Genomic DNA, 22,567 nt, shown 5'->3' with positions numbered 1-22,567 from the left:
AGTCAAGCTCAAGGGTCCATGGTCCTGTCCATCTAACATTCTAATAAATGAGATTCTTTTATATGCATAATCAACCCTACTGTTTACTAATATGAAGTCTAGTTCAGAAAAGACAAAACAAAAATGACCAATAATTCAATGTTGCCCTTAAAGTTGCTGTTCATCCAGTGTGGACATTCACCAGCATTTTCTTTCCATCTGTGTATGGTCCCGGTGGTGTCGAGGCCTTCGGGTTAGAGAAAGGAATATGCTCAGCCCCACAGTGTGATATTATGGTGCCAGATCATCTAAGCTGTGGGCCAGCCGATTTGTACTGTTTAGTTAAAGATGAGGTATGATGACTAGGACAGAGCCATAATCCTTCATCTATCATGAAATGTAGAAAATGTAGAAAGTTGGAAAAGTCAAATAATTTTTGTGATTCATTTGGTGGCAGCACCTGATTAATGTGACCGTAGATTCATCTGACAGCAAAATTGGACTAAATTAAACATGAGGCTGTTTTATCTTTATCCTTTTGGCCCAATACAACTATCCATGTATTTGGTAGAGATGTGGAAGTTCTGATTAATATTTGCAGACCTCAGGAGGGTTTTATATCATATACACTGTTAGCACTGTTTTGCTTTTCCAAAATCCTTCAAACTCTGAATTCTGAAATATATCTGGCTCTAAGGGCTAGGATAAGGAACTATAAGTCTGTAATAGGATTTCCATTATTTCTGTTTCTTAATTCCTTGATTATTGCTGCAGTGCTGGATTCCATTAGGTCAATGGGGAAGAATTATAAACCAGGTACTTGGGTAGTTTTGATAATTAGGTGTTGTCACACATCTAACTTGCTAAGTCTGCAGGAGGAAATTGAGAGGAAATGAAATAAAAGCAGCTGCTATTTTGGAATCTGTTTGGGCTGGTACATTCTTCTTGAGCAAACCAAACAAACATTATTGTAATATGGTATATATAGAAACAAGGGCTTATGGCATTCATCTTCAAAGCTGTCAATGTTCACGTAATGTTCTGAGTTTCCTTCTGCGTGTTTTTTAGATGAATAATTGTCTTTCATAGCCTATTGATATGTTGATGCTGGAAGGAACTACAGAAGAGGAAACTGAATTTAAAGGGGATTATATGCAATATTCGGGGTCACACAGCTAGTTAGGTAGTAACAGAGCCCAGGTCACCACAGCCTAAGCCCCTTCAACCAGACCATATGCCATGACATGTTTCTGGAAAGTTTCTTGAAAAATGACTCTTAAGTAAGTGGAATCCTAATTGTAAATGTACCTATTTTAGTCATACTCATAGAAACAGAAAGTAGTTGCCAGGGGCTGGGATTAGGGGAAATAGGGAAAGGCTAATAAAAGGGTATATAAACTTCCAGCTATAAAGATGAATAAGGTCTGAGGATCTAATGTGTAACATGGTGACTATAGCTGATAACACCACATTGTATAATTGAAATTTGCTGAGAGAGTAGAGGGACTTTCCTAGTGGCTCAGGGGTGAAGAATCTGCCTGCCACTACAGGAGACACGGGTTTGATCCCTGAGTTGGGAAGATCCCCTGAAGAAGGAAGTGGCAACCCACTCCAGTATTCTTGCCTGGGAAATCCCATGGACAGAGGAGCCTGGCAGGCTACAGCCCATGGGATGGCAAAGAGGCGGATATGAGAGTGACTTAGCAGCAGCAGCAAGCGTGGTGGTGGTGGTTTAGTCACTAAGTTGTGTCCAACTCTTGTGACCCCCTGGCCAGAGTCCTGCCAGGCTTCTCTGTCCATGGGATTCTCCAGGCTAGAACACTGGAGTGGGTTGCCATTTCCCAGACTTAAATGTTCCCACCACAAAAATATATATGTACGTGTGTGTGTGTGTGTGTGTGTGTGTGTGTGTGTGTGTACAAGATGATGGCTGTGTTTTATTAGATGGGAACAGTTCTTTCACAATGTATATAAATATCAAATCATCATGATGTACACTTTAAATATTTTACAATTTTATTTGTCAACTATATCCCAATAAAGTTGAAAAAAAATACACCTTTTTTCTGATTGCAAAAATAATTTGTAATTAATGTAGACCATTACTATACTCTCTAGGCATTTAAACTTGACTAATTCAAAATGAGTTGTGCTATAAATAGAAAATATGGTGCAGATGTTGAAGATTTATTTTTTCAAAAGACTAGAAATATCTTGATAATTTTTCTGTTCATTACATGTGGGAATGATAAATTTTGAATATATTGGATTAAATAGAATGTATTAATAGTATTAATGTGTTTGGCTCTTTAGACTTTTTTAATGTGGCTACTAGAATATTTAAATTTACATGTATGGCCTCCATTCTGTTGTAACTGGATAGTGCTAGTAGAGTGAATCCAAATTTACAGAGTTACCGATACTGAAAGTGAAGGGAACCCAGAGATATTTCTTTTTCTTTTTTTCTTTCTTTCTTGTTTTCTTTTTATCCATGTTTTCTTTCTTTCTTGTTTTCTTTTTATCCATAAACAAAGTTGTTTTTTTTTTAATTAATCAAAGTTGTTATTTAAACATTTCTTTTTATAAAAACAAGATTATACTATATATATAGTGTTTATACACTTTATCTTTTTTCTTAAAAACATTTTTTCTTGGACATTTTCAAATCAATTAAGATGCTTTAGGGAAACTCATGTGTAATAGAGTTTATAATGAATTCTGATATAAAGCAAATAGTTGCTGTGTAAAACTTGCCCTCAGATTAACGTCTTAGATTAATCTGTGTGTGTGTGTGTGTTAGTCGCTCAGTTGTGTCTGACTCTTTGAAACTCTATGTCCTGTAGCCCACCAGGTTCCTCTGTTCATGGGATTATCCTGGCAAGAATACTGGAGTGGGTTGTCATTTTCTTCTCCAGGGGATCATCCTGACCCAGGGATTGAACCCATGTCTCCTGCATTGCAGGCACGTTCTTTACCATCGGACTCACCAGGGAAGCCCTTAGATTAATCTGTGTTTTCACAAATCAAGTTTCTGATTTGTCATTAGAGGAAGATGTTCCTGCATGTTGCATGGAGAGAAAATACTTTTAAGTATAATTTAATACTTTTTAAGTAAACCTTAATAAAATATATACTCTTATTTTTTTTTTCAGCAAGTTCTGCCCAGCTGGTTGTAGAGACGTACCAGGAGATATTTCTGGGAATGTGGTGGATGGCTATAGAGATGTAAGTAATTGAGGGTAATTTTATGGCAGGGAAGACATTAAAAAGTTAGTGCTTGTTGCTCTGCCTAAATTCTTTACAAAGTAAAGTCAAATAAGATGTAAAACTTTGTAGATAGATGCACAGTTCTCTTTTCTGAGAATAAATGAAATAATAAGTATAAAAATCAAGGTTTTTCATGCATTCATTCCTATTTTTAGCATTTCCAATTAAGCATACTGTAAATGAAATGGTAAACAAAACCCTTTATTATAACTTAAGAGTATAATTCCATCCAATTTTCATAAGAGATCATCCTTTTGTTATAATTTATTTATTGATTTTACTACTCCAATTGCTTCAGGTAAATACAGCCAAGGACATGAACATTTTACAGCACAGAATAGTAACGTTGTATCTGGGACCAATGAAGCCATTTGCCCTGCTCTTTTATATTATTCCCCTCCCTCCTTGCACCCCAATTTCTTAGGCCTATTGAAACTGGGTGATATACATTGTTTCCAGAAAAAAATAAACTCACCAGAAATCCTTTTTCTTAAGTATGTGTCTTACATTCAGATTCACAATTCTTCATTTCTTACTATTCACAGATTTCTGTCCTGGAAATCTGATACCTGATTTTTTTAAATTTACATTACTATTTCAAATAGTTGGGTTTATAGCTCATGGGAAGGGGCTTGAGTTATTAGAAATACGAAAATCTGTACAGTGATGGAGATTTCCTAAGATTTGTTGACATGTTCTTATGCACAGGGAAGACGTACATGCTCTAGGAGCTTGATTGTTTACCTCCTACAGGAGGAGGGAAAAGTGGCTTTAATTTTGCTTTCAGTACCTCCTGATTCTGGAAGCAGCAGGTCTGTGATTTTGCTCATTGTTTCCTTTTTCGTGTGTTTTCTTTATTTACAAGATTGACACAGAATGTTTACTTGGCCTAGAAACTGAATCTTAGAATGATTTATACTACCTCAGTTCGAAAATTACTTGGCATAGGCTGAAGTACTAAATGACTTTAGGAAGTAAACCACAAGACATAAAAAAGTTAAGGTATAGTTTTCACCTCCTAGCAATGTATAGTTTTAATTTATTTTTTTCCTGTCCTGTGTGAGAAACTTAAGAATTCCATGCAGCAAGAGAAATAGCGTTGTTTCTTTCTTACTTTAGCTGTTTACCCTTCCTCCTCTGGACAGAGCTCTCCTTTTCAGAGTAACAGGTAAATGGTTTCCTGGGTGGTACGTGACCTGGAAATGCTGACTAACAGGTTTCCCATTTGACGCACTAGCTGGTTTTGTACCATTTGCTCTCAGTATGATTTTATCTGGAAGGAAAATTTGTATTTTGAAAACACATCTCTTCAAAGAAGTCAGACTAGTGTCTCTTTTTTGTATATGTTGATATTGTGGGTATATTAGATATCTATTGCCACATAACTACTACCAAAACGTGGAAGCTTGAAGCACATGTATTACCTCTCATGTTCTGTGGTCAGGAGTTTGAGCACGCACTGCGGAGTTCTCTGCTTCAGGGACACTCACTCACCAGGTTGTATCCAAGGTGACGCAACGGCGTCACTGGGGCTGCAGTTTCATCTGAGGCTCCACTAGGCAAATATTTGCTTCTAAGCTCACATGGTGGTGGTGGTGCTGCTGCTGCTAAGTCAAGTCAGTTGTGTCCGACTCTGTGCGACCCCACAGACGGCAGCCCACCAGGCTCCCCCGTCCCTGGGATTCTCCAGGCAAGAACACTGGAGTGGGTTGCCATTTCCTTCTCTAATGCATGAAAGTGAAAAGTGAAAGTGAAGTCGCTCAGTCATTGGTAGCATTCAATTACTGATGGACTGTTGGATAGAGGACCTCAATTTCTTCTTGGTTGGAAGCTATCCTCAGCTTCTTACCATGTGGACTGTTTCAACCTGGCTACTTGCTTTTTTTCCCCCTCCTGATAATTTTCTTTCCATCTCCTGTGTACCATCTTTATTTATTTTTTAATTTTATTGATGTATAGTTAATATATAATTATATGGGCTTCCCTGGTGGCTCAGACATACTTCATTCAGTATGACAGTCTCTAGGTCCATTCATATGAAAAAAAATTGGTATAGACAGTCTTTTATATAAAGCCTAAATAGAGACACAGACATAGAGAACAAACATATGGACACCAAGGGGGAAGTGGTGGTGATGGGAGGAACTGGGAAACTAGGATTGACATATACACTATTGGTACTATGTATAAAATATGGCTCCCTGGTGGCTCAGATGGTAAAGAATCTGCCTGCTGTGCAGGAGACCTGGGTTCGATCCCTGGGTTGGGAAGATCCCTTGGAGAAAGAAATGGTAACCCACTCCAGTGTTCTAGCCTGGAGAATGCCATGGACAGAGGAGTCTGGTGGGCTAATAGTCCATGGGGTCGCAAAGAGTTGGACGTGACTGAGTGACTGACACAACACAGCACATAAAACAGGTAACTAATGGAAACCTACTGTATACAGCACAGGGAACTCTACTCAGTGCTCTGTCATGACCCAAATGGAAAGGAAATCCAAAAAAGAGGGAGGGGTACGTACAGCTGATTCACTTTGGTGTACATAATAGAAACTAATACAATATTGTAAAGCAACGGACTCCAATAAAAGTTAAAAAAAAAAAAAAAAGAATTGGTTCATTCTGTGTTGTTTCAAAAGGCAGAACGAAGATCTGGGAGGCCAGTTTCCATAGCATGTAAAGAATAACTGAACAATGCAAAATGAGATAGGGTGTCTCCAGAAACAGCAGGGCCCTAATCACTGAAAATGTCAAGTGTGCAGATTACAGCCTTCATCATGGTGGCCTGGGTGTGTGTGGGAAGCTGCTGTGGGGTGGAGCAAGGGCCAGACTGTTAGGAGGTGTCACAGAAAACTTTCAAGATCATTTACAATTCTGAAGATTCTTAATTCTGTCTCCTTGGCTGGTGAATTAAGGCATCGTGCAGTGTTGGCTCAACATGCCAGTTAAGAAATACAGACTTTAAGCTCTGCCTCACCTGGAAACCAGAAATAAAAAGTGCTCAGAACAGTTTTTCTCTTGGCACCTTCTCCCAAGCCTGCTGACTGTACCATTTGCTTTTAAGTGGAACACATCCCTTAACTAACATGTTTCAGTAATTCTCCATTCCCCCCAAATATCCAAGAAGTACTGTAAGTTACAGGGACACAGTGCAAAAAGTGTGTTCCTGATGTAGCAGCGAAAGGGAGAACCCAGGTGCATACACCCGGAAAAAGCCAGAGGCAAATAAATACACCATGTAGGTGAGTGCTTATCTCTGACTGATGACAATATAGTGATTTTATTTTTTCATATTTTCTAAAATGTATATTACTTTTCTAAGGAAAATGTTATCATGGTAATTATGAAGATTGTAGCGACATTAAAACAATTCATTGAATAGACTGAGGAATACATTTTTATAATTTTGAACATGTGCTTGCTTTCTTTCTTTCTTTTTTTTTTTTGGCTCTGTTGGGTCTTTGTTGAAGTGGCAGGGCTTTCTCTAGTAGCAGTGAGCGGGGCTATTCTCTCTAGTTGCAGTGCATGGGCTTCTCATTGCAGTGGCTTCTTTGTTGCAGAGCATGGGGCTCTAGGTCACGGGCTTCAGGAGTTATGGCACGTGGGCTCTAGAGCACAGGCTCAGGAGTTGTGGCCCACGGACTTAGTTGCCACATGGCATGTGGGATCTTCCTGGACCAGGGATCGAACCTGGGGCTCCTACATTGGCAGGTGGATTCTTTATCACTGAGCCACCAGGGAAGCCGTCTCCATATTATGTTAAAGTGAATCTAAAACATGTACTCACATTAACTTTTAATACTTTGTCAATGCTTTTTAATACAAGTTGTTTTTTCCTAAAGGAAGACTTAAGAAAATGCTCCAGTTCTGGGATGATTTGATAATTTATTTGAGTCTTCTCATGCTGATCTGCTTGGTCATCTTTTGTGGCTCAGAGAACTTGAGAGATGTTTAATTGCACCAACTTACAAGTTCCTGAGCCTTGCAGGTGTTCTCCTCAGCTGTCCATTGCATTCCCTTTCCTGAAGAAATATGTTTAAATTTTTTTGTTTAAGGCAATCACTGATTAATATAGGCTTTCCTGTATTTACATTTCAGTGAAGTGTAGATCCCCAAATAGCTAGAAAACAAAGTATAAATCTATTGTTCAAAAGGAAAATTTTTAAAAATCCCAGTTCAGTGAGTATGAATTTTTAAAGATCAAGAAGCAACAGTTAGAACTGGACATGGGACAATGGACCGGTTCAAAATTGGGAAAGGAGTAGGACAAGGCTGTTCATTTAACAGCTTATTTAACTTATATGCAGAGTGCATGCATGCATGCTAAGTTGCTTCAGTTGTGTCCAACTCTTTGTGACCCCATGGCTCCTCTGTCCATGGAATTTTCCAGGCAAAAATACTGGATTGGGTTGCCATTTCCTTCTCCAGAGCATCTTTCCAACTCAGGGGTCAAACCTGCATGTCCTGCAGCTCCTGCACTGTAGGCAGATTATTTACCGCTGAGCCACTGGGAAAGCCTGATATGCAGAGTACATTATGGGAAACGCTGGGCTGGATGAATCAGAAGCTGGAATCAAGACTGCCTGGAAAAATGTCAACAACCTCAGATATGCAGATGATACCACTCTAATGGCAGAAAGTGAAAGGAATTAAACAGCCTCTTGATAAGGGTGAAAGAGGAAAGTGAAAAAGCTGACTTAAAGCTCAACATTAAAAAAACTAAGATCATGGCATCTGGTCCTATCCCTTCATGGCCAATAGAAAAAATGGCAACAGTGACAGATTTTATTTTCTTGGGCTCCAAATCACTATGGATGGTGACTATAGCCTTGAAATTAGAAGACACTTGCTCCTTGGAGGGAAAGCTGTGACAAACCTAGACAGCATATTAAAAAGAAGAGACATCACTTTGCCAGCAAAAGTCCATATAGTCAAAGCTATGGCTTTTCCAGTAGTCAGGTTCAGGTGTGAGAGTTCAACCATAAAGAAGGCTGAGTGTTGAAAAATTGATGCTTTCCAATCGTGGTGCTAAAGAACACTCTAGAGAGTCCCTTGGACAGCAAGGAGATCAAACCAGTCAATCTTAAAGGAAATCAACCCTGCATATTCATTGGAAAGTTTGATGCTGAAGTTGAAGTTCCAATACTTTGGCCACCTGCTGCATAGAGCCAACTCATTGGAAAAGAACTTGATGCTGGGAAATACTCAAGGCAGAAGGAGAAGGGAGCAGCAAAGGATGAGATAGTTAGAGAGCATAACCAACTCAGTGGACATGAATCTGCGCAAATTCCAGGAGACAGTGAAAGACAGGAGAGCCTAGCATGCTGCAGTCCATGGGGTCACAGAGTCGAACATGACTTAGCGACTAAACAACAAGATGAAAAAGCCTCAGCTTTAGAAAACATCAATTTTCTTTAAGTTCGTAGAGTGATTTTTTTTTTTTTTTTTTAAGGAAACAACCTTCCTTCCTGGAAATAACCCAGGAAAGGGCTTACATTTTTATCATGATACTATGGTAGCCAGATCTGGTGGTTATTCTCTTGGGGATGTAGCTTATGTCCTGCCTTTAATATAATGAAAAAATATTAAACAAATACATGTAATTTAATATGCAATAATGTAATGAAATAAATTCCATAAAAGGGGCACATACCACTGGGTACATCAATGCTAGGGACTGTGAGAAATGAGAATATTTGTTGTCAATGATAACAATAGGTCCCATTGCTTGTTGGCCCATAAACCTGTCCTCTTGTTCCCAAGGAGGCCCTTGGACATGCCAAGTCCACTGAGAGCTCTATACAGGGCAGGGATCCTGGGGTGAAGACCATCTCATCCCCAGGCTGAATTCAGAGGAAGCCAGGTGATCCCAGAGACAGTGGGAATAGCTGCCCAGCTGACACCTGGATCAATCTGCCTTTCATTTAGGGCGGAGAAAGGGAAACAGCCCTGCATCGACCCTGTAATAGTACACAGGGTGCCCTTTAGAATCACAAAGCGATTCTGGACATCACCCAGTCCAACCTTTTCATTGCCCAGGAGAACTGGGAAGCTGGGTCCAGAGCAGTGAGATGACTTCACATCTGGTAGAGTTGGAGGCAGAGACAGGGTGATGCGCTAAATTGCTGAATTTACATTCAGGATGTCTCCATTATAGCTAGCTCCTCTATTTTGTGCCCTAAGAGACTAAAACCATAATAAGACACCTTAAAAAAAATTCATAAAAGATGAAAAGGCAAGCTGCCTTTTTAAAGATTACTATCTTCTAATTCTTTTTTTCCCTCCAAATCAAGAAGGGGGTAGTATCTGCCTCTGTTTCAGCATTCTCTTCTCTTACTTCTTCTCTGTCATGAAATCCTCCCCTTTTTTCACTATGATAGTAGCCATTGGAAAACTGACTCACTTTGCCAAATCTAATCTAGTTCAGGAAATATGAGCTCTCTAAATTAAAGATCACAAAAGTTCTCAATTTTATTGCAACCGCATTGTTGCTGCTGTTCAGTCACTAAGTCCTGTCCGACTCTCTGATCCCATGGACTGCAACACGCCAGGCTTCCCTGCCTTCACTACCTCCTGGAGTTTGCTCAAACTCATGTCCACCGAGTCGGTGATGCCATCCAACCATCTCATCTTCTGTTACCCCTTTCTCCTCCTGCCTTCAGTCTTTCCCAGCATCAGGGTCTTTTCCAATGAGTCGGCTCTTCTCATTAGGTGGCTAAAGTATTAGAGCTTCAGCTTTAGTATTAATCTTTCCAATGAATATTCATGGTTGCTTTCCTTTAGAATTGACTGGTTGATCTCTTTGCAGTCCAAGGACTCTCAAGAGTCTTCTGCACAATTCAAAAGCACCAGTTCTCCAGTGTTCAGCCTTCTTTATGGTCCAACTCTCACATCCTTACATGACTACTGGAAAAACCATAGCTTTGATTATATGGACATTTGTTGGCAAAGTGATGTCTCTGCTTTTTAATGTGCTGTCTAGGTTGGTCATAGCTTTCCTTTCACGGAGCGTCTATTAATTTTATGGCTGCAGTCACCATCTGCAGTGATTCTGGAGCCCAAGAAAATAAAATCTGTCACTGTTTCCACTTTTTCCTCTTCTATTTACTATGATGTGATGGGACCAGATGCCATGATCTTCGTTTTTTTAATGTTGAGTTCTAAGCCAGGTTTTTCACTCTTTTCTTTCACCCTCATCAAGAGGCTTCACATTAGTCACAAAAATATGGTTGGTCTCATTGGTCCTCCTAGTATTATAACCTAAACCTAAGAAAAACTGTCCACTGCAGTAAGGTAAACAGTGTTGGCATTAACACAAAGAGAAACTCCCAAATTCGGTTATGAAACACATTTTAATGAGCTGCTTTTTGGCACTAGCCATCACAGAGAAGTGAGGCATTGCTAAAATTATTTAGGAAAAGATCCTTCTGGACTGCTCAGTCCTGGGCTAATAGCCAGATCACCCTCCCACACTGGTCTGGGCTTGTGGGGGCCACTGGGCCTGGGCGCCCTGTGAAAAAGTTCCCTTTCCTTCTCCCCAGCCCCACTTCCAATCACAGGGCCACCTGCTAATCAGGGGCAGCCAGGTACCTGCTCCAGGTTCATCACCCCAGCCAGCAGCCATGGAGGGCTGAGCCAGCTGTTAGACCCACTCAGAGGAGATTCAGGAAATGAGAAGGGGGCTGTTGGTCCTGGGTTGCTCTTCATTTGCTCTGAGACCTTCATCCCATTTTCTTGTCCATTGAGTGTTTGGTGGCTGATACTACCATTTTGGTTTTGAAAGTGAAAATCTCTGAGTCATGTCCGATTCTTTGAGGCCCCATGGACTATACAGTCTGTGGAATTCTCCAGGAATCTCTGGGTTGGGAAGATCCCCCAGAGAAAGGAGTTTTGGTTTTGATGCCTTGTTAAATGTCTAATTTTAAAATGAAACTGTGGTATGGAAGTTTCACCTTCTCAAATGATCCTCAAAATGTGCATTTAGTAAAAATAAGTAAGAAACTGTTGTTGTGGTACAATCGCTCAGTTGTATCTGACTCTTTGTGACCCCATGGACTATAGCACCCCAGGCTTCCCTGTCCTTCACCATTTCCCAGAGCTTGCTCAAAGTCATATCCATTGAGTTGGTGATGTCATCCAACCATCTCATCCTCTGTCATCCCCTTCTCCTCCTGCCCTTAATCTTTCCCAGCATCAGGGTCTTTTCAAATGAGTTGGGTCTTTTCAAATGAGTTGGCTCTTCACATCAGGTGGCCAAAATATTGGAGCTTCAGCATCAATCCTTCCAATGAATATTCAAGGTTGATTTCCTTTAGGATTGACTGGTTTGATCTCCTTGCAGTTCAAGGGATTCTCCAGAGTCTTCTCCAACACCGCAGTTCAAAAGCATCAATTCTTTGGTGCTCAGCCTTCTTTATGATCCAACTCTCACATCCATACATGACTATTGGAAAAACCATAGCTTTGACTAGATGGACGTTTATCGACAAAGTAATGTCTCTGATTTTTAACATGCTCCAGGTTTGTCAATGGCACCCCACTCCAGTACTCTTGCCCGGAAAATCCCATGCACAGAGGAGCCTGGTAGGCTGCAGTCCATGGGGTTGCTAAGAGTCGGACACGACTGAGCGACTTCACTTTCACTTTTCACTTTCATGCATTGGAGGAGGAAATGGCAACCCACTCCAGTGTTCTTGCCTGGAGAATCCCAGGGACGGGGGAGCCTGGTGGGCTGCCGTCTATGGGGTCGCACAGAGTCGGACACGACTGAAGCGACTTAGCAGCAGCAGCAGGTTTGTCATAACTTTTCTTCCAAGGAGCAAGCGTCTTTTAATTTCATGGCTGCAGTCACCAACTGCAGTGATTTTGGAGCCCAAGAAAATAAAGTCTTTCACTGTTTCCATTGTTTCCCCATCTATTTGTCATGAAGTGATGGGACTGGATGCCATGATCTTAGTTTTTTGAATGTTGTTTTAAGCCAGCCTTTCACTCTCCTCTTTCACTTTCATCAAGAGATTCTAGTTCGTCTTCACTTTCTCCCATAAGGGTGGTGTCATCTGCATATCTGAGGTTATTGATATTTCTCCCAGCAATCTTGATTCCAGTTTGTGCTTCATCCAGCCTAGCATTTTGCATGATGTACTCTGCATATAAGTTAAATAAGCAAGGTGACAATATACAGCTTTGACATACTCCTTTCCCAATTTGGAACCAGTTCGTTGTTCCATGTCCGGTTCTAACTGTTGCTTCTTGACCTGCATACAGGTTTCGCAGGAGGCAGGTAAGGTGGTCAGATATTCCCATCTCTTGAAGAATTTTCATAGTTTGTTGTGATCCACACAGTCAAAGGCTTTAGCATAGTTAATGAAGCAGAAGTAAATATTTCTTCTGGAATTCTCTTGCTTTTTCGATCATCCAACAGATGTTGGCAATTTGATCTCTGGTTCATCTGCCTTTTCTAAATCTAGCTGAACATCTGGGAGTTCTCAGTTAACGTACTGCTGAAGCCTGGCTGGGAGAATTTTGAGCATTACTTAGCTAGCATGTGAAATGAATGCAATTGTGTGGTAGTTTGAACATTCTTTGGCATTGCCCTTTTTTAGGATTGGAATGAAAACTGACCTTTTTCAGTCCTGTGGCCAATGCTAAGTTTTCCAAATTTGCTGGCATATTGAGTGCAGCACTTTAACTGCATGATCTTTTAGGATTTGTAAGAAGCTGAGCAGCTATCTATTCTTGCTGAATAAGTCACCCCAGAACTTAAAATGATGTTTTAAAATGATAGCCATTTTCTTTGCTGACCAGTTTGTGGGTCAACAGTGTGGGTTGGTTGGTTCTTAAGCTCCCTTTGCCTAGAACTGCAGCTGCATTTGTGTGATAGATCATCTGGGGTGGGAATCTCAGGAGGCCTTACTGACTGTTCGCAGGGCCATGTTACCTGCAGCAGAACAGAACAAGTGATATGGCCCAGTTCAGATTCAGTGTGGGAGGTGACCACACATGGGCATGGCCACCAGGAGGCATTATCCACTAGAGAGCCACGGGTACTGTAAATCACCTCCCTTCCTTCCTACCTAGTGGAAAGGTTCTCAAGTTAGTCAGCATAAATATATGACTCTGATGTCATTCTGAGATGGTTATCTAATACTTTTTTCCATTCCTTTCTACTTTAAATGAATTTTAGCCATATCATGGGTCATGTAGGCATCCTGACCACAAGTTGCAACAAAATGGAAAACTCCCATCATATGTGAAATGCACTGTTGAGTCACTTATAAGTGATGATGTTGCTGTGTTTCAGACCTCTTTATTGTGCAAAGCCGCCATCCATGCAGGAGTGATCGCAGATGAAGTGGGTGGTCAGATCAGCGTGTTTCTGCGCAAAGGGCTAAGTCGATATGAAGGAATCCTGGCCAATGGTGTTCTCTCAAGGGAGTAAGTACTTAGCTTTTTGTTCTGAATGCAAGGTAACCCTGCAGGCATATGTAATCAGCTCACAATTTTTTAAAGACAGCCGGCATGTGATACCAAGGGCCTGTCAACTGGGAAAAATATGTTTGAATGCTTGGAGTAGTATTTATACTGCCCATTTGGGCTTCCCAGGTGGCACTAATGGTAAAGAACCCACCTGCCAGTGCAGCCGACTTACGAGATGCAGGTTCTGTCCCTGGGTCAAGAAGATGCCCTGGAGGAGGGCGTGGCAACCCATTCCAGTATTCTTGCTTGGAGAATCCCATGGACAGAGAAGCCTGATGGGCTATGGTCCATAGGGTTGTAAAGAGTCTGACACAATTGAAGTGACTTATCTTGTAGCAATAAAATAGTTCACTGTTTATGCTGACAAGTTAGTTAAAATGGCACATTTCTAAAGTCCCAGGGCAGCAGAACTTTCTACTCTTAGGTGCTTCAGTGGGAGGGAATAAAGGCTTATTCCCCTCTAGTTTCTCCTGTTTATGTAAATTACTGATTATCGCCAATATTATCAAAGACATTGAAGGAGACACAGGACTGAAATAAACCCAGGCAGAACCACAGAAATCTCTAGAGGATCCCTAGAGACCATCTCCTAAGGATGAATAATAGTTGAGAAGTGAAAAAAAAGATGGCTTTTGTTAACATTGTTAACTTCTGTTTGTGTTGTCCTCTGATCTTTTAGCCTTTTACTAAAAAAGTATGTCAGTTGCTTTAAACACTTCAACCTCAGCTTTTCTTGCTTTCAGGTTTCCTCAGCTTCTAGAGAGGAAAACTAGAACTGTTATAACTAAAATAGGCTAGCCTTGTGATCCAGATGTCCATCCGTATAAACAGGCAGCTAAGACTGGTCCAGAGGGACACTCCCTTTGGATTGGGTGGCCGCCTAGTGAGGGAACAGTGCTCCTTGGGCCACTATACAGTTAGTGTCCTCAGGGATTGGTTCCAGGACTCCTGTGGATACCCTGGGATGCTCAAGTCCCTTATATAAAATGGCATAACATTTACATGTAACTATGCACATCCTGCCATGGACTTTAAATCATCTCTGCTGCTGCTGCTAAGTCACTTCATTCGTGTCCAACTCTGTGCGACCCCATAGACGGCAGCCCACCAGGCTCCCCCGTCCCTGGGATTCTCCAGGCGAGAACACTGGAGTGGGTTGTCATCTCCTTCTCCAATGCATGAAAGTGAAAAGTGAAAGTGAAGTTGCTCAGTCGTGTCCGACTCTTAGCGACCCCATGGACTGCAGCCCACCAGGCTCCACTGTCCATGGGATTTTCCAGGCAAGAGTACTGGAGTGGGGCGCCATTGCCTTCTCCTATAATACCTAATACAATGTAAATGCTATGCAAATAGTTATAAATACTACTGTAAATGTTGTGTGAAGAGCTGCATGTGGCAAATTCAAATTTTGCTTTTTGGAGTATTTTTCCTGAATATTTTTCCTCTGGTTGGTTGAATCTGGGGATGCAGAATCTGCAGATATGGCTGACTGTATATACACATGTATGTGCTCATACATATGTACTATAAACATAAATAACATTTTATGTACACATGTATTATATATGCTCATATATATGCACACACATAAGTATATACATTTTTTTTTCACTTACATATTTACCTCAAACTCTTTGGGACATTAAAATTTATATCCTGATTTATAAATTTATGCCCTTTTTTATGGGCAGCTTCCCAGGTGGCACTAGTGGAAAAGAACCTGCCTGCTAATGCAGGAGACATAAGAGACGTGGGTTCAATCCCTGGGTCAGGAAAATCACCTGGAGGAGGGCACAGCAACCCACTCCAATATTCTTGCCAGGAGAACAGAAGAATCCCATGGACAGAGGAGCCTGGTGAGCTATAGTCCATGGGGTGGCAAAGAGTCAGACATGATTTATAGTATTTATAGCATAGTGTGTTGCTTCTGCACAGTAAGCTTTAAGTGTCTGCTCAACTTTGACTTTTGAAGATCTATTTATGTGTTTTATGGTTCACTCTATTGATACTATGGTACTATTTATCAGGAAGGTATCCAACTGTGACCTAGATCTGTTGTGGTGCTACTTCTCCAAATAGGAGGAAAGAACTGGCCTTTGGCCTTAAGTCTGTTGTTTTTGGATCTCTTGCCTATGCTTGAATACATTTGCATGCTTCTTTTTTAGAAAAACAGGATAGGAAAAAGTTAAACTTGTATTACTTGGATTTTACTTTTGAAGAAAAGTTATTTAAGCTATTGAATAAAAGTAGGCATAATGTCCTCAATTACTTCTCCTACATCAACTGGACTTACTACATTAGAAGTCACTTTATATAATTTGATATTAAACTTTAGGGCAAAAATAAGAGTCCAGAAATCTAAATCATGAATGAATTAGCAACGTTTTGCTCCACAGTCCATATAGTTATTTGAACTAACTGAATGATTTTTGCTTTGGTGTGCCTAGATAGAAAGTCTAGAACTATATCAAGGTCCCTTCTCCCTTCTGGCTCTGTGGTTCTTCTTTTTGTGCCAGCAGAAAAGAGTGAACTGTGTGCTCACACCATCCCTTCCACTGATGTCCATTCCCAGGCCTTCAGGGAGCCGCTGTTTTGATTGGTGCTGTTTTGCTGTTGGGGAAGCACTGTACATGCGGTCACTGAACTTCTGTTCCCACGCATGATTGTCTGGTGTTCAGGAAGACACACAGAAGGAAGCATTGCCACTGAGGAAGAAGGGGTCCCTAAAGTAAATATCTAGGGTTCTTCTGGGATTCATCCCGGGTCAGGTCACTTCCCTGATCTGAGGAGACCAGAATGGAATCAGGAAGAGCCACTGACCTCACAGAGGACGATGGCTCAGACCATCTGCAGGGAGGGCTTTGTGTTTACATCAGACAATTCATGATGGCTTCTACAGCCCTCTGGGAAGGCTGGCAATTCCTGGAATCTGATTCATTCACCCTAGTGTGCAAATGCCTCAGAATCCCATCCTCCCTAGGGGGTTTTTATTTTTAAAAGCAGCAGCTTATTTACCTACAGAATTCTCTAGGTGGTTGTATTTAATTAGTTTAATTGGGTGAAATGGAAAAACATATTCCAGCTGATAATAGAGGAAAGCCAGGCAGAGAGGTCTGAGAAGCACAGCCTTCCCTAGCATCATCATCTTCTCAGGGTTAACTCCAAAGCTAACCTTCTTGCCTTAACTTCTCTTTTTCAGTCACAGAATAAATCTTTTAATGATTCATGGCAGTGAGAGCACATCCAGGCGATCAGGGAAGAGGCAGTATTATTTGGGCTTATCCGGCCAAACTTCAAGTGTAATAGTGGAGAAATGTTAGAGGAAATGGAAAAATTAAGAAGTGGTTCTAAATACATCTTAACTAATTTAAATATGAATCGGAAAAATGTGAACTGCAACAGTGTGAACCTTTCTTTAAAGGTTAGGAAACCTGGGTCCTCACCCCCACTCAGCCACTAACTATGAACTGAGGAGGTCCGATGATCCACGTGGGCCTGCATTTTCTCATGTATGAAATGGTTGGTCCCTGCATTATACTCGGCATGGATCATAATAGAACCTGAATGTGGAAAACCAAGGCTTACAGAGTCTCTTCCTGAGAGTGGACAAAGAATATGAAAGAAAAACCTGTTACTTAAGAAAAAAAACAAAAATCAAAACCTTTGATGTGAATGTGCTAATACTCTTGTCCAGACTATTTTTGGATTCTCTGTGGATTTCACATTTCAGTACTCTTTGTCCTTTATTGCCATAGTAATTGAGTCAAAACATTTAAAATTGTAAGCAGTACTCAGATTGTAGACTAATTGAACATGACAGTGATATCTACCTTTTTTGTTTACCTCTAGTATCTAATACATAAAGTATGATGCATATAAGATGAATCTTGAGAATTTCAAGTTTCTATTCATTCTCTGTACTGTCACAGCATTGGGTTGAGGGATTTACAAAAAGAAAAATGTGATGGTAGGCCTTAGGAACCTCTTCTCTGCAGGAGACAACTGCAGAGCAAGGCTGATTTGATAAGTTCGCCAGGAGAGTAATACAAGTCATAGAACTGGGGGGCCCAGAGCCCCGAGGGTCGACGCCAGCTGTGCAGGACTGTCCAGCAGCAGAGGGGGCCAGGTGCAGGACCTGTCAGTGAGGCGCTCTGAGTTTTCTCCAGCTATACCTTGTTATCCAGAGGCAGGAACTGCTTCATGGCCTGGTGTCTTTGCTGCAGGAGGTCGGAGTGTGACTGGAGAGACCAGGCTGAGGAGGTCCCTCAGGCTGAGAAGGGCCACTCAGGGAAGGAGTGAAGTCTGTAGCAAAGGCAGCAGATAACATGCTCATTCTTCTAAAAGTGAGCAGGCGTCTTCATGTCTCAGTGTTCCTTGACGGTTGATAGTGGGGCGCTGTGCGGGTGCCTGCTGAAGCAAAGGGCATGTCTAGGGCAGGCGTCCTTTCTGCCTCTGTCACCACAAACTCATTACCTGGGATTTCAGGGTGTTCTAGAGACCATATATGTGTACATTTCCTTCCCAGTACAGTGTGGCGTGATGGAAACAGCACGGAATTTTTATTCACAAGCAGTGCCTCAAGAGTCCTGGCCACTTGCCACCTGTATGAATTTAGGGAAGTTGCTTACCTTCAAAGGGCCTGAGTTTCTTGGTCTATGAAATAAATACCAGTGATGGAGAAAGAGTGGCCTTGCCAGGTGCTCTGAGGACCACGTGTGGTGTGGGAAGGCTCTGAGCCCCATGCTGTAGCGCTGTGCCAGTCATTAAGATCCAGTTAAGCAACTCACCTCCTCATCTTTGTGTTTATTATTTCAGTGGTTCCCTGTCAGACAAGCGATTTCTGTTTACCTCCAATGGTAAGGATCGTGCTTTCCTTAAGAATTTGATAATTTAAAAATCTTCAGGGGTAGTTTATTCTTCCATACCCCTCAGATGAGATAGTTTAAAGGATTATTTTTGTTTCCCCTCAGGCTATGTAGCACCAATATGCTGTGACTTAAAAATACATCAGAGAATAAACCCTACTAGCACTAGGAAGAAAATATTTTTCTTTATAATCTCTCAAACTTTTGCCAAAAAGAATGAAAATTTAAAATGACATTTAAGATAAATTCCTTTGTCAGTTTTTAACAGAAAAAGCTTTTGAGTAAGTACAACTTGTATTTGTGATCAAGTTATTGAAAATGAATATATAGTATAAAGGCTTTTTTTAGCCCCTCTATCACGGAACTTATCCTGGGGAAATAGTCTCCCTCATATAAGATACTTGGGGAGAACACTGTAAACTTGTCCTCTCTGCCCAGGAAGAGGGCTGGCCTTGCATCTGCTACCTCCGCATTGTCTTGGGCATTGCTGTAGTTAAGCGCCTAGGGGTGATGTTGGGTATGGTGAACTGATCTTTGAGCACCTGCAGTACCTGCTCTTCAAGGGTACAGAGCAGGAAGTCCCCCTTCTAATCAACTGAAAAGAACCTCAGCATTAAGCTTTTAAGACACCTTGCACTTCATTGAAATTAGGGTGAATTTAGGAGGATAGAGAGGAAAATCTACAGTGGGGACAGAGAGAGATCACTTTTAGGGGATATAAATTCTGTAAAAAAAAAAACAGCAACAATTTCAAGACGCCACAGGACCAACAAGTCAAATGGAACTCTGGATCATTAACAACTAGTAATTAAACAGTTGATTCAGTATCAGAACGGAAGTAAATCAACTGAATCATTCTAGGTGAAGTGGGGTGGTTTTTTTTTTTTTTTTTTTTGCTTTCATTTTGTGTCCATATCTGAAATCTTTTCCTGCCCTTTATCCTAGGCTGCAGTGGATCCTTGAGTTTGGAACCTGACAGGCAAATCAGAGCTTCTTCTTCTTGGGAGTGGATCAATGAGACTGGAGATCAGGTCCGCTGGTCTCCTGGCCAAGCCCGACTTCAGGACCAAGGCCCGTCGTGGGCTTCAGGGGACAGGAGCAAGAATCACAAACAGAGAGAGTGGCTGAGAATAGATTTGGGAGAGAAAAAGAAAATAACAGGTACGGACACAACTGCAATTTCATGAAACAAGATGACTTGCCATTGAAATTGTTCTGAATTTGCATGGGTGTCCCCATCTCAAAATATCATGTTTTGTTTAAAAGTAACAAATCTTCACCTTGTCTCTGTGAGAAGAACCCGTGTGGAGGGTATACAGTGTGTGGATAAGAGAGCTGGTATCTCTTTGTGGAAACCTTTTTAGGGCATGTTGTCAGTGTGAAAACTCATCTGTCATCACGTTTCTAGATGCAGATAAGAAAAGCAGGCCTGAAAAATGATTTGAAATTTCAGATGGGGGAGGGGAGGAAAGGAAAAGAAACCTGAAAATAAGAAAGCAAGTTATGTATAACATATTTTTAAAACTAACCCATAAATAATATTTTCTTAACAAGGAATTAGGACCACAGGATCCACACAGTCAGATTTCGACTTCTATGTAAAGAGTTTTGTAATGAACTTCAGAAACAACAACTCCAAGTGGAAAACCTATAAAGGAATTGTGAATAATGAAGAAAAGGTAAGAGACACTCTGGAGGGAGGAACTGAGCCGGAGAGCGGGCCTCTGGATATTTTCATTAGTGTGTTTCCAGAAAACAGATGCAAAGCACCACAGGCAATTACTTAGCCTTTGGGTGCAAAGCCTTGTATCTTCACTATCAGGCATGTCTATACAAATGCAATGATTTCGTATCACCAGGTATGAGTGGGTTGATCAAGACCTAGAAACTAATAGAATCTTTAGGTAAAAGTTACTTGTTCCTACAGGTGTTTCAGGGCAACTCTAATTTTCGGGACCCTGTGCGGAACAATTTCATCCCTCCCATTGTGGCCAGATACGTGCGCGTCATCCCGCAGACATGGCACCAGCGGATAGCCTTGAAAGTGGAGCTCCTTGGTTGCCAGGTTGCACCAAGCAGGACGCAAGGTGAGTGATGGAGTTACTGAATTCTGGCCCCCTCCTTTCACAAACTGCTGTTACCAGTGTGGTTTCTCCAACATCTCTTCTCACTCAGGTAATGACTCACTGGTGTGGCACAAAACAAGTGTGAATACTGTTGGTTCAACGAAAGGAGAAGATAAGACAATCTCAAAACCCATCCCCTCTGAAGAAATGCCCAAAGGTATGGCAGGGATAGTTCTGTGGTTTCTTAAGGAACATAACTGGTATTCCAGCCAATAATACAGGAGCTTCAACAACATTCTTTTTACCTCTGTCATGTAAGTGTCTGGAGGCAGATGGTTCAGAGGTATCTGCATATGCATAAGATAATATGTATCCACATTTTTCATTGCGATGCTGAAAGTAGAAACAGACTGGAAACAAAAGTATGTGCCCTTCAAACACTATGTAAATCTTTTGTAGGAAAAAAATACCAATAGCATATTCATGCCATGGAACACTCTAATAACCATTAAAAAGTACATTAGAGAAAGTTCTCTGAGACACACAACTTAAAATAATAAACATTAAAAATACATTTATTTTTTTCAGAATGTAAAATAATTTGCACATTTTATACAATTTGGTAGATTTGAGAGAGATATATATATAAGAAAATAAAAATCATCCATAAATCAGCATCCATGGTCACTATATTCCACTGTGTATCCAATAATATTTTTGTAACTTCAAAACAAAATGGCAGCATAGCACATATTTTGTTCTGTAGCATATATTTTTCATTTGACATTGTATTTTGAGCATTTTCCAATGCTATTAAATAGTTGAAAAACAGTTATTAATATCTTTATAGTGTTTCTTCATATGGACATATTTAATTAACATATTTAGTTAACATAGTTAACCATTCCCCTGTTACTGGATGTTTGAACTGTTAGATTTTTCCCAAATTCCCACTCCTATAAATAACAACACTGTAATTTACATAAATATTGTTCCCTTCTAAGTTCCCTGTCCTCCGTTTCATGAACTACACATTTCCACTCCTGATCATTCCTTTATTTTCTTCCCAGCGAACACAGAAAAAAGAAGGGTTAAGAAGAAATATTTCTCCTTTAGTTCTCATAGTTTCTACAAGCTGGGGGTCTTCAGTGGCTGTTAAGTGACCTTCTTCCTTAGAACAGACAGTTGTGGGAAGACATGGTCTGATGTTGGGCTGCATTTCCCTTCAGCCCACAGTTCCAAAGGTCTGCTTCCCTGGGCTTCTGTTACCCTACAGGTCCAAACCTGCCCCCGTCTTGGGGAAATGCTTACCTGCCCCCATCTCTGGGAAATGCTTACCTGAGCCACGCTGAGAGTTCTGCACTGTGCTTACATCATCTACCTACCTGAATAAGGCCAGCTGTAAACCTCCCCAACCATTTTGATTTTTAGTCTAATTTGATCCAGGCAACAAACTCAGAGTAAATGTTAATCCCAAGAAACACTGGAAAGTGCCTTTGCGGGAGGGAAAAAAGATCAATTTTATTTTCCTAAACTTCAGCTGGGGTTTTGAGTCCTCTCTTTTTGGTTTCCAGTATCAGTACATGTCTAGCGTGTATTCTTTTTCCCCACATGTTAAACCAGTGAGGACTTTTCAAATCAGTGTTCAGTTTTAGATCACGGGATTTGGTCGCTCTTCATTTCTGTTGTAATGTGGTGGCTCTCCCCCTTTTCAGGATTAAACATCACAACTATTGTTATTCTACTGGTGCTCTTCTTCGTGCTGGCTGCTGGAGTGGCAATCTTTGCAGTCCTTAGAAAGTATGTGACTTCACATTTAAAATTTTTATTCTAATTATGTCAACAATTACAAAAGTTTACTGCTCTTCATATGTTCATGTGTAGAAAGCAGCATCACTTCTTCCAAGATAAAATG

General features: G+C 40.9%; 1 protein-coding gene across 2 annotated transcripts in view; it reads left to right on the top strand.

Moving 5' to 3' along the window:
* Positions 1–22,567, top strand: part of DCBLD1 (discoidin, CUB and LCCL domain containing 1) — a 75,772-nt gene that overhangs the window by 47,881 nt on the left and 5,324 nt on the right. For both annotated transcript variants that reach the window (XM_070795919.1, XM_070795918.1), the window contains exons 5-12: positions 3,132–3,204; positions 13,546–13,679; positions 18,537–18,577; positions 19,532–19,747; positions 20,141–20,265; positions 20,514–20,673; positions 20,762–20,869; positions 22,368–22,452. In XM_070795919.1, the coding sequence (XP_070652020.1) occupies positions 3,132–3,204; positions 13,546–13,679; positions 18,537–18,577; positions 19,532–19,747; positions 20,141–20,265; positions 20,514–20,673; positions 20,762–20,869; positions 22,368–22,452 (942 nt within the window). The remainder of the gene's footprint in view (positions 1–3,131; positions 3,205–13,545; positions 13,680–18,536; positions 18,578–19,531; positions 19,748–20,140; positions 20,266–20,513; positions 20,674–20,761; positions 20,870–22,367; positions 22,453–22,567) is intronic.

Source organism: Bos indicus, chromosome 9, assembly GCF_029378745.1.
Source record: "Bos indicus isolate NIAB-ARS_2022 breed Sahiwal x Tharparkar chromosome 9, NIAB-ARS_B.indTharparkar_mat_pri_1.0, whole genome shotgun sequence".
NCBI classification, from domain to species: Eukaryota; Metazoa; Chordata; class Mammalia; order Artiodactyla; family Bovidae; genus Bos; species Bos indicus.
This window is presented reverse-complemented; position numbering and strand designations above follow the sequence as displayed.